This window comes from Topomyia yanbarensis, chromosome 1 (genome assembly GCF_030247195.1).
Source record: "Topomyia yanbarensis strain Yona2022 chromosome 1, ASM3024719v1, whole genome shotgun sequence".
Lineage (NCBI taxonomy): Eukaryota > Metazoa > Arthropoda > Insecta > Diptera > Culicidae > Topomyia > Topomyia yanbarensis.
The window spans coordinates 193,246,765-193,259,321 of NC_080670.1; the positions used below are offsets into that span (position 1 = coordinate 193,246,765).

At 41.6% G+C, this 12,557-nt stretch overlaps 2 protein-coding genes across 2 annotated transcripts; one reads left to right on the top strand and one right to left on the bottom strand.

The window, feature by feature from the left end:
- Window positions 1–4,573: 4,573 nt before the first annotated feature.
- On the top strand, window positions 4,574–7,751 carry LOC131685639 (protein sel-1 homolog 1). Its single transcript, XM_058969503.1, has 4 exons — window positions 4,574–4,834; window positions 4,901–6,795; window positions 6,857–7,061; window positions 7,126–7,751. The coding sequence occupies exons 2-4, from the start codon at window positions 4,958–4,960 to the stop codon at window positions 7,411–7,413; spliced, it is 2,331 nt and encodes a 776-aa protein (XP_058825486.1). The 5' UTR covers window positions 4,574–4,834; window positions 4,901–4,957; the 3' UTR covers window positions 7,414–7,751.
- On the bottom strand, window positions 7,740–9,340 carry LOC131685646 (26S proteasome regulatory subunit 6A-B). The gene is made up of 2 exons (XM_058969516.1): window positions 8,531–9,340; window positions 7,740–8,470 (listed from the first exon to the last, which is right to left on the bottom strand). The coding sequence occupies exons 1-2, from the start codon at window positions 9,183–9,185 to the stop codon at window positions 7,839–7,841; spliced, it is 1,287 nt and encodes a 428-aa protein (XP_058825499.1). The 5' UTR covers window positions 9,186–9,340; the 3' UTR covers window positions 7,740–7,838.
- Between the last annotated feature and the right edge of the window lie 3,217 nt (window positions 9,341–12,557).

A 12,557-nucleotide genomic window follows, 5' to 3' on the forward strand; every position in this document is an offset into this window, starting at 1 on the left:
TAGATGGGATGTTTTGTGATTGCCCGACATATATCCAGGACCAGCAACATATGTGCGTGTGTTCTGAATGTCTCGTTAGGGAATAAATATCCCAGCAAACCACTAAGCACTAAAGTAAGCAGCATATTGACTATATAAGAGCTGTCCAATGTTTATAAGCTTTATATGGGCTTCACAAGTTTTTATAAGCTGTATATCAGCTTTGCAAATGTTTATAAGTTTTATACAAGCTTTGCGAATGTTTATGCCATTATAATGCCGTTAATGGTTGACATTTCTATTAATCTAAAACAATGAAGTCCAAATCAAAACAAATATGATATGGCGCACTTTGTAAGCACAAGAAAAAGCTTATCGGCTTCGGCGATTTGTCGCAAACAAATTAAAGGGAACCAAATCAACCTATCAAATGGTGATGATATGGCAAGTCAAAGTAACGTTTCCATTTTTTTCGCTGACTTTGTTTTACTCTTTATGCTAAAACTTATGGTAGACAACTCCATTCTTCTATTTTTTTAATGCAATGTGTTAACAAAAGATTTACCTTTCCAGTGGTTAAGATAGATTAAAAAAAATGATTAAAATGATAGGAAACTGCGATGAATAAATTTTAGTTTAATGTAGGAAAGGAGGTAATTTGAAAAATAAAATATTCCCAATACCATGCTTCTGTTCGTCAGTGAGTGAAATCAACTTCTAATCAAAACAAAAATCGTTTGATTTAAGAACGACAAATATCATTCATATAACCAAATGCCCAAATGGATCAAACAGCAAGCGCACTGGAGCAGCTTAATCCCCATAGCTTCTAGAAGCATAAGTTCGAGCCTGGATCAAACGCTGTATTGAAAAAAGTCAAACACATGTGGCAGATAGATCATGAAAGATAGAAAGAAAGAAAAACAACTTTTCCTCTATTTTCATTTTGTTTTTTTTTTTAACCAGTGGGTTCTACCCATTACACAAACTGTTTTGACATTCCTTCAAAGGCGCGGTGGAAAAGTGGGAGTAAGCTGTATATCAGCCGAATATTTCGCCAAAAGTGGCTTTTGAACAGCGCTCATATACAATATGATGCCTATAAGCTCAGTTACCCTCGTTCTATACGCGGTTATAGAACCGAATTGGTGCCATTTTTACAGCTTAGTGCTTACTTGGGCAGGGATTTGGGAGGAGCACTCCCTATTTCGTAATTAACGCCCTTCTCGGAGATTACACCATCAATCTCTACTTCCCGGGCGGGTACGTAGACAAAATACTTTTTCGTACACGGTCGAGTGTTGTTTAGTTAGATCTCGCGATATATCGATGATGTTAAAGGGCTTGTCTTTGGTCCGGAAGTAGACCATCCAGGGGCCGGGTGTATTAGATGCAATTAGCTTCGAAAATGAGACATCGGTATTATTTTAGCCATCGGAGAAATATTCAAAACGACCTCCACTATACCTGCCCATTAGTCAACACTATCATGCGGGCCTCAGTACCCGCGAAAGAAAGGTTTTATAGCAAGGAACGGAAAATTAATGCAACGAAATTTAAAAGAATGGAGTAATTGGTACTTAGCTGTGGAACATTTGTAGTATCGGTATTCAACAAACACATTTTCGCTGAGCCGTCAGACATACAGCCATGTTAACAAAGGGTGTTTCCAAGTAGCCACCAGATATTATCAGGGAATTTTTATTTTCACTTACACACGCCATAGCTGAACTTTCTACAGTACGGGGAGAAATCACTCCGAATCTTACTACCCACTCGGGAAAAAGGTATTCCGCCGGCCCTCAAACGTTGTAAGTGGTTTCAAAATGTATGGAAAAAGCCATTTTTCACTGTTACATCGCTTAACGACTCCCCTTTTTCGATGTAAAAAGCGGGTTTACAATGAAATTGATTGTAGAAACAACAAATTTGATTTTATATTCATTGTACATTTTCCAACATATCTACACTGAAAAAAATCCAAACGTTAATTCTATTTGCTTCAAACCGCTTAAAATTCATATGAAGAAGAAATGCTATTGTTATCACGCGCACACATACCTTCTATGTGTCAACTGTATAAACTATGTATGAACACACATAAGTTATATGTGCATATTGTTATAGAATGGGGTTTTATGTGACTAATAGTTATGAAATGTGAATGTAAGATTAATATTTCTTGTAAATACACACATTAGGTTTATGTGCCCGCAAATAGTGTCTATATGCCTCCGTAATTGCAAAAATCTATGTGTAAAATCAATAGGCATAACGTTTACTTTTTTTTGAGTGTAATCTTTTTTCGTAGGTTTTCATTATAATGTAACAATGAAAATCACTGTAATTCCGTTATACATTTTTATTCGGGTATACACGAATCTGCTCCAACATTACTGCTTTTGGAAGAGAACTGGCAATGGATGTTTTATTCAATTACTTAAACTCGAAAATGATAAATCTTTCCGCCGACATGGAATCCATATCATTTCCCACCCGCTATCGGATTCGCCGGGAATGAATCCTCATGTCGAGTACTTCTTCCGCATCGACATGACTTACTGGAAAAGATTTCGAACGACTTACAGTGCTACCATTCATTGCATCACATTTTCCTTTCTGTTGATTATTCTGGTCCATATTGAAACGGTTGCCAGCGAAACATTTGGAGTGATCCACGCCATTTTCATCGAATAGAAACAATCCGCATGCTTCAAACCTATTTCAAATAATCTGATCATCGACCGATTCTATCGCCTTGTTCAGAAGTCATAATTTTTTTCCGCTTTATGACTTTTGTTTTGAACTGCTGATTTTACAGGCATTTGCGACTTTTAGCCATGCCTTGTGCATTTTGCATACAAGCAGATGAGAACAATAACAAGCTTGCTGAATTATTCTGATGTTTCCTATAGCGTGCGCGAAGAGTGTTGATCGACAAAATGAATAACCGGAACACTTCTCCCTTAACCAGCTGAGGATGCAAGATATGTTTGATGTTCCTGATCAACTTTATACAGGTTTCACGAGCCTAGCAATCACATTGTTGAAGGTCGGATAAAAGTAGAAATCTTCATCACCGTTGAGAATTCTTCTTTGATCGGAAAGAATGTCGGCTACCTCCTCTTCGCGAAGAATTCCTAAAACCTTCTTAAATCATTATTATGACTCTTGCTCTTCAGATGCTGCAATTTGAAAGGATTTCAATCAGAACCACGGACTATATATTCTCACGATACTCACTTGTAGACGTCACGTCTGTCGACTCCTCGACACTGCAGTTCTTTGTTTTGTGTACCGTCCAACGCAACCCACAGGGCATCTCCATTATCCATCTGGAAACGATAGCATTTTTAAAAGTTTTTTTCAGAGCATTGTTGCGGATAGTGTGCCCTAGAAATGTCTGTTACCCAGTCACCAAATTTTCTGGCATGGACCGTTCTGCTAGATTCCTGTCAGTCTTGGTTTAGCAGCCCTGTCAGATTTCTGCGCGCATCGTGTCGGGTTGACTGAACTAGGGCGAACTCGGTTTCGCTCGTGTTTTTTGGCAAATTCTAACAGGAACCGAGCAAAACCCTGGCACAACTCGGAAATAAACCGTGCAAAGATCCTGGCAATTCCTACCTGATAGAATTTTAGCACGAATCCAGAAAAGATCTGACAAAGTTGTGGCAGGAAGCGCACTGAAATCCTGGCCGTACATTCCTGGCTGGATTCTGGCTAAAAGCGAGCAGCATCGGTTAGTTTAACCGCTTCTGTCAGAAACGGTTGTTACAATTGGGCGAATTTTCTGTCAGAATTCTCGCGCAAAATGCTCGCAGAAACTCTGCCAGCATCAATTTATGGCGATTTCGCTTGAACCTGAAACTGAGTCAGGTTCTAACCCTAACCGCTGTCAGTTCATACATTTTGACAGCAGTTGGGGTTAGGAACTGACTCAGTTTCGCCTCAAACAAAAACCACATTAGTGACTGCGGGATACCGCTCGCATATGCCCAGTGAACAAATTTTCTGGCAGAGACCGCTCTGTAAGTCTTGGTTTGGCAGCCCTGTCAGATTTCTGCGCGTATCCTGTCGGGTTAGTTGAGCTAGGGCGAACTTGGTTTCGCTCGCGTTTTCTGGCAAATTTTAACAGGAACCGAGCAAAACCCTGACATAACTCGGACATAAATTGAGAAAAGATCCTGGAAATTCCTACCTGTTAGAATTTAGCACGAATCGAGCAAAACATCTGACAAAGATGTGGCAGGAAGCGTGCAGAGATCTTGGCCGTACATTTCTGACTGGATTCTGGATAAAAGTGAGCATCATTGGTTGGTTTAACCGCTTCTGTCAGAAACGGTTGTTGAATTTGAGCGAATTCGCTTTGCTCAACTTTTGATAACTTTCTGCTTGCCACGCTGACCGGGTGATGGTACCGACGCTTTTGAGCATTTATTATCAAATGCGCCATTGAAAATGATTGAATGGCTCGTTTCCAGTGAAACATGCAATATTTTCGTGAATTAATTAAACTGCTCGAATATTAATCGAAGATTCCCGGGAATTGACCCCACACTGCTCACAGAAATTATGACATTTCATCTTGCATCAGTTCTAGCAAATCACACGTCACTTTTTGGACCCAACTCAGTGCAAAATAATAACATTCGAAACTGTTCGGGGAAAAAATCAAGACGGAAAAAGTGAAAAATATTAATCTATTTGATTGGTGAGGTGTTCTCTGCTACTGAACTAGATCGCTAGTACCCATTTGATCGGTGAATAAATCTCCATGTTCTGGGCAATATCCGTCGGTTAAAGGTGACGGAAATTCGGTATTGTTTCGGACTGCGATACAACTTTGTGTGCCAATGTATGTTGCTCGGTTCCGATAGGGATACATATTTGCTTAATGATTGTTCCATCGTTTTTCCAACAGGCAAACAAGAACTAATTATCGCTAGAGTGAATACTATTGGTACAATTCTTTTTCAAAATGAAGAATTTTTTCCTGCTTTGTGGTATCCTGCTTCTCTTTGGTGAAGTATGGAGCGAGCTGGAGCTGGTGGGACCGGAGGAAGGAACGACGAAGCGAAAGTCCACCGAAGATGAGAGTACGGGAGAACCTGCCACCGAGAGTGAAAGAAAATCCGCCAAAATGGTTCAAGATTTTCTCGATCGAGAGAAGAAGGAACGGGAACAGCTGAACGAATTTCTACATTCGTCGATCAGGATCGTGAAGGCACCGGATTTGTCTCAGGATAAAGAGAGCCGGAAGATGTCGGAGATGTTGAATGAGCTGCTGGAAAGTCACGAGCGGATGATACAGAAGATAGAAAGCGAAATCGATGAGATTAATCGGGTTGTTCCGGGGGAGGAAGAGCTGGCCGAGAAGGTGCTGACTCCGGAGGAGATAGAGGCTCAGGAAGCGTACGATCGGGCGATGGTTGTGCTGAACAAGACCAAGGTGGATAAACTGCAGGGACACAAGCTTATGGTGGAAGCTGCGACAAAGGGTCATCCGTTGGCTAGAAGTCATGTTGCTTGGGCACAGCTTCTTGGCAATCCGGTACATATGGATATTGAGGCGGCGAAAAAGACGTTTTTGGAACTGGCCGAGTCGGGACTGCCGGAAGCACAGATGGGTTTGGGGTTTATGTATGCTAGTGGAATCGGGTTCAATGTTAGTCAAGGGAAGGCACTGGTGTACTACACGGTGGCAGCATTGGGGGATAATTCGTGGGCACAGATGGCTCTCGGGTATCGGTATTGGGCCGGTGTTGGAGTGCCGAACAGCTGCGAAACGGCTCTGGAGTACTATAGGAAGGTTGCGACCAAGGTGGCCAATCAGGTCACGTTTTCGGGGGGAGCCGCAGTTCATCGGATTCGACTGTTGGATGAGGTGGAGAACTCGGGACCGAGTTCCGGGATATTGGATAACGATTTGATCGACTATTACCAGCTGTTGGCGGATAAAGGCGACGTGCAGGCTCAGGTTGGATTGGGACAGTTGCATTATCAGGGAGGTCGTGGAATCCCGTTGGATCACCAGAAAGCGTTGCAATATTTTAGTCAGGCGGCCAATGCAGGGAATGCTGTGGCAATGGCTTTCCTGGGAAAGATCTACCTGGAAGGAAGCGATAATATCAAAGCGGACAATGATACCGCTTTCAAGTACTTTAAAAAAGCGGCAGATTTAGGGAATCCGGTTGGTCAAAGTGGACTTGGGATTATGTTTCTGCATGGGAAGGGTGTCCCCAAAGATACGGCGAAGGCGCTGAAGTTCTTCACGCAAGCTGCCGACCAAGGCTGGGTCGATGGGCAGTTGCAGCTGGGAAATATGTACTTCAGCGGGATAGGAGTGAAGCGGGACTTCAAGCTGGCCAATAAGTACTTCAATTTGGCATCGCAGGCCGGTCACGTGTTGGCTTTCTACAATCTTGGTCAGATGCATGCGGTTGGTCTTGGAATGATGCGTTCGTGTCCGACTGCCGTTGAGTTGTTTAAGAATGTCGCCGAACGGGGCAAATGGGCCGAACGGTTAATGGCTGCCCATCAGGACTATCGATCGTACCGGTTTGAGGAGGCATTGCTGCAGTACGCACTGATGTCGGAACTGGGTTATGAAGTAGCGCAGAGTAATGCAGCTTTTCTGTTGGATCGAGGCGAAATAAATTTGTTCAAGAACCGGGACCAAGAGCTGATCAGGGCTCTGCAGTTTTGGGGACGGGCCGCCGCTCAAGGATATTCTGCTGCGCAGGTCAAGCTTGGAGACTACCATTACTATGGGATGGGGACGCTTGTGGACTTTGAAACGGCAGCTTCGCACTATCGGTGGGTTTTTGGGGTGGATTCCGGTAGATTTGCTTGATTGAAACTTGAATTTTCATTTCAGAATGGCGTCGGAACAGCAGCACAATGCACAGGCCATGTTCAATCTGGGCTATATGCACGAACAGGGTCTCGGTATGAAAAAGGACATTCACTTGGCCAAGCGGTGCTACGATTTGGCAGCGGAAACCAATACCGATGCTAAGGTCCCCGTGACGCTAGCTTTGCTGAAGCTCCAGCTTGTTTTCAAGTTGGAATCTCTCAAAGAGGTAATTATTCCGCTATTTAAACATAATTTCGACGCATTTCTGAAACCCCCATTCTCTTATGCAGTCACCATTCAGCGTCCTGCTAGATCTGGACGAAAACATCGCCTCCAACTGGGACCTGTATCTGATAACGTTCCTAACGATACTGCTTGGGGCGGCACTCTACTTCCGGAGGCCACCCGCCCCGGGTACTGTCAATCCAAATCAGATCCCGCAGCAGCCACCAGCGGCGGAAGAAGTACCACTAATTGATGGATCTGCGGCTGCGCCCGATTCGGAACAGCCAGCAGCAGGTGGTTCGGGAATAGGTCAGCGAAATCCCCGAGAACAACGTGAAGATGGTCCCCAATGAGAAGTGATGCAACTAGGGTCCTACTTTACTTCTATGATTTTGTTTTTATTATCCTTTTGTTTGAATATTTTTATTGATGTTGGGGCAGTCTGCGGGCGGCAAAAACATTTTCCTTTTTTTGTGATGCTTGTGAATGTGCGCAACACTGGAATGCTAATAAGCGGTGACAAATCTTCTGATGAAATATTACGAGACATTTGAATGAAAGTGGACGTTTTTTGTGCATAACACAAACAATGGTCAGTGTGAAATACTCGTACATTTCTCTAGGATAATGAAGAAAGTTAGTCCTTTTCTTCCCCTAAATACAAACAAAAAGAAAAACGTTTCGTTTTACAGACGCAAGTTTATTACTAAATTAATCATGTTGCAACACAAGCTACATGGAAGCGAGAAAAAAACACGCAGATCGCCAACCCTCCCGCCTAAGCATAATAGTTCAGATTGGCCTTCTTCTTCGCCTGCACCTCCATGATGGCGTCCATAAAGTCTTCGTGGGTTACGGCCACCGCCGAACGTCGCAGTGCAATCATACCGGCTTCGACGCAAACCGCCTTACACTGTGCCCCGTTGAAGTCGTCCGTCGAACGGGCCAACTCTTCGAAGTTAACGTCCGGACTGACATTCATCTTGCGCGAATGGATCTGCATAATGCGGGCCCGGGCTTCCTCGTTTGGATGTGGAAATTCAATTTTTCGATCCAGCCGACCGGATCGAAGCAGTGCCGGATCCAGAATGTCCACCCGATTGGTCGCAGCAATTACCTTAATATCGGCAGTGGAACTGAACCCGTCCAGCTGGTTCAGTAGTTCCAACATGGTTCGCTGTACCTCACGATCACCCGCCTTTTCCGAATCGAAACGTTTCGTACCGATGGCGTCCAATTCGTCAATGAAAATAATCGCCGGCGCTTTTTCCTTTGCCAAAGCAAATGCATCGCGAACCAACTTGGCGCCATCGCCGATAAACATCTGCACAAGTTGCGGCCCGGCCAGTTTCAAAAAAGTAGATTTTGTCTGAGCTGCACAAGCTCGAGCTAGCAGCGTTTTGCCGGTTCCTAAAATAACAAAAAAAAAAGTTCGCAAATTTCCCAATCAAAACAAACCCCCCAACTCACCCGGCGGTCCATACAGCAGCACCCCTTTCGGCGGCTGAATCCCCAAATTCTTAAACTTCTCCTTATGCGTCATCGGTAGGACAACCGCTTCAATCAGCTCCTGGATCTGCTTATCCAACCCACCAATGTCCGAGTACTGCTCGGTCGGTCTCTCGTCAACCTCCATTGCCTTTACCCTGGCATCGTACTCGGCTGGAAGGGTTTCCAAAATCAAGTACGAATCCTTATTGACACCCACCAGATCACCCGGTTTCAGCTTCTCCGGATCCACCAGTCCGATAACCGGCAGAAAATAGGTTTGTCTCGTAGAAGTTTTAATAACGGCACATTTACCCTTCCGCTGTGAATCCAGCACCACCACCGCACCGTCATCTTCCTCCTCCTGCGGGTCGACATCCAACAGCTCAATCACATTCGATACCAGATAGGGTAGCGTTTTGTTGACTTTTATCTTCTCGGTGTTGTCCTTAATTTTCTCATTCTGGGTCTGTAGCTCGTGGGTAATTCGCATGACCTCACTCTTCATGATTTTGATTTCGTTGTCCATCAAACGCGTTCGGCTAACAATTTCGTCGGTGGGCATCCGCAGAACCTCTTCGCCCAATGTTTCCTCGCCATCTTCCCAGATCGATTTATCTTCCAGTGTTCCAGCCATTTTGAGAAAACTTTATCAAAACAAACTAATGTGAACCTGGTGCGTTTATTTTCACAGGAAAAACTTCGTTTTTTAGAACAAAATTTACAAGATTCGATCCTATGCTGCTGATGATGATGACTTTCGGAAAATGCTCGCTCAGAATATGGGAGCGTAGTTGTCAAAATTCGTTTTGACAAAACAACAAAGCGAACGCGGGTTCGGACATTTTGGTCGAAGGGGAAGGGAGCCATTTTACGGATCTCATTTGAGGAATCTATCTATTTGATCGAACAGTTAAAATCCGGGAAAAGCAATAACATGGTAATTTGTTTTTTTAAATGATGCTTGTTGTACGTTTCATTTAGAAACAACTCAGAAAACAGACATTTAGGCTAGAACAAAAATTCCTGAAAAATCTATGTAAAGTAACTGCTATGAATTTTGCGCCGTATAGTACTCCGAATTTTGCTACTAAGAAAAATGATCGTCGCGTCTCCTTTCGAAAAGCATGTCAATAGGTTTGTTCCAGTGACCAGGAGAAACTGGAAGTACTCCGGGCAAACAGAGAGAAAATCGTTCCGGTATTCTCTTCGGAGTAAAAATAAGAATTACATATTTTGGACGAGGTTTTGGACTCTTTTGATCCAGTTCTCGACAAACATATGATTACAGCCTAAAAGCCAACTGTCAAAATCCACTTTGAATGGAAATTCCAGACAAACCGTTACTAGTCAAATACAGTTCACAACAGTTTATGAAAGAGAAAACTTTTCTCTTTCATTTACTACCAGCATCTGTGATTGGCGTGTAACGGTTTGTCCGGATTTTCCATTCAAAGTGGATTTTGACAGTTGACTTTTAGGCCGTAATCATATGTTTGTCGAGAGTTGTCCCTTTTACTGTAAAGTTCCTCCAAATTTCTTTAGTTTAATCAAATATAAATGAAATACGTAACGAACAGGTTATCGCCTAGGGGCAGATCACTTGTGATGCATTTTTAAAAATCAGCGAAATTAAATGCATTTATTTCCATCAAAATAGAAATTCATAATGTTGTTTGCGTTGCGTATAAGACGTCAAAACCCTACAGAAAAACTAGCCCTACATTTAACAAAACGTCGAACAAAGTGGATCAGCGTAGGACGTTTGTTAAACAAACTTTTCTGCAAGGGAGTGCAAAGCTGATGCAAAAATGAAAATTATCACTCTAGGAATGTATCACAAATTTGCATCAACTTAGAAAAAATGCATTTAAATTCCTTTTTTGCATCAACTTTGCACTCCCTCGCAGAAAAGATTACTTAACAATCGTCCTACGCTGATCCACTTTGTTCGATGTTTTGTTGAATGTAGGGCTGTTTTTTGCAGGGCTTTGACGTTTTACACGCAACGCCAAATTTCTATTTTGATGGAAAGAAACGCATTTAATTCAATTTGGCGCTACAGGGCCCGTGCTGTTCTTAATATATATAATATGTTAACATATCATTGCAAAATCTGATTCATTCATATCAAATGGTTTTAAGCAGTTGCAAGTTTCATCTGTTTACAAAGTACCAACATTATTACTTTACATTTAGTTACTTTTGCGACCATGCGTTTAAAATTAATTTCGCAAGATAGGATACGAGAAAAACTTGGAACACCGTTATCCAGTCAATCGATTAGAAATCCTGCATGGATTCCAGCAAAAATGCAACAACCGACTCTGAAACCAATTGGGTCATAATTGGTTGTTGCATTTAAGCTGGAATCCATACAGAATCTATTCAGTATTCCGAGTCGGTTCCGGAATGGGTTTGACCGGATTGTTTTTCCGGAATTTTGTTTTTATAGATACTGAAAGGAATTTCAATTTCATATTCCGGCTGGAATTTACTGGGTTGGCTTGCAAATATCAAGCAAAATGCAGTCATTTGAATTAACGTAGTGTGGAAACTGCTTCGTCGTCATCATTGTCCGGTATGCCATTTAGGGTCTTCCGCATGTCCCAGAATAGACCTGCAATGCAATGATAACAATCGTATAATTTCAATTCTTTTGCTGGATTACGACAAAAGCATCCTCATTAATGACAGCAAAAACAATCGGCTATCGAGTTTGATCGAAATCATTCGTACGAAAAATTAGTTGAAATATAGGAAGGCTGTTTTCATTCTTTTAAGTATTAACAGTTGTAAGGCCGAAAATTGACCGCAAAGAGAATTTTAGAGGTTTAAAATTCACTATTAAATAGTCAAATTTGAGACAATACTTTATTATTTTTTTCACCCTGGATACCTACGAAGGATACCGAACGTTTAGTAGTTTTATAAACAAATGGAAAATCAGCATGCTTTGATCAGGTAGCGTTGCCAGTTTCGTTATTTTGAGACCATTCTAATCCGTCAAGACGAATCAGATGAATTGGGTAGACTAATTCGTTTGTTCGGTGAGCCAAAAAGTGATGGCTTATTTGTATGGGACCTTGGCGTATTTAATTTGTATTTGGTTTGATATTAGTGATAACTTTCCTCGTCTTCCGTGACCGAATTGATAAAATTTGGTTCTGAATTACTGAAGAATTTGCAAATGAAAAACTACCTCAGGCGATCTGCGTGAACATGTTGATCAAGCATCGAACTCCCATCATATACAGAAAGTATCCTAACTTTGCTGAGGCTGCAAGGCACCCAAAATTTCATTGGATCTTTCGGTTTTAAACACAACCCATCGCAGGTATATGTTTATCTATGTTTATCAAATTAAAAATAACCAAAATGTAAAAGTTCGAGCAACGGTGAGTTGAATGCGGATTTTATTTCTTTTCAAATTGATTAGAAATTGAGAGGCATATGCTGTTTTTAAGCTTTTAACGCCACTGCTAAGACGAAAATATGTAAAAACAAGTTTCAAGCGATGATTACCCGAATAGAAATGTACAGCAACAAAACCATGATTTTCACTGTGACAGTACAGTAATTTTACAATAATTTACAGTAAGTTTTAGTGTCATGCTACAATACAGAAACAATAAACTTTAACGTTTTTACAGTAAATTTCAATGTAAAATAGACTTTTACAGTAAAAAAGGGGGTGGTTATGTATCTTAACATTAAAAAATTGATTTTTCTCCATGCATTATTTTCTCGAAAACAGTAATATGTAATGTGAATTTACTGTATCAGTTTTTTGCTGAACAGTAAAATTTATTGTTACATGAAATTTTATCGTAAATCTAATGCGAGAACTCTGCATCGAACAATGGTGAAACAGCAATAACTATAGTATTTATTGTTTTATGATTGTTTGTAGGGTAAATGCTATTGTAAAATTTTATCCGGGTATTCCAGTAAATCAAATTCCAAACTTATGACTCATAACGCAAGTGCCAGCTCTTATGTGCCATTA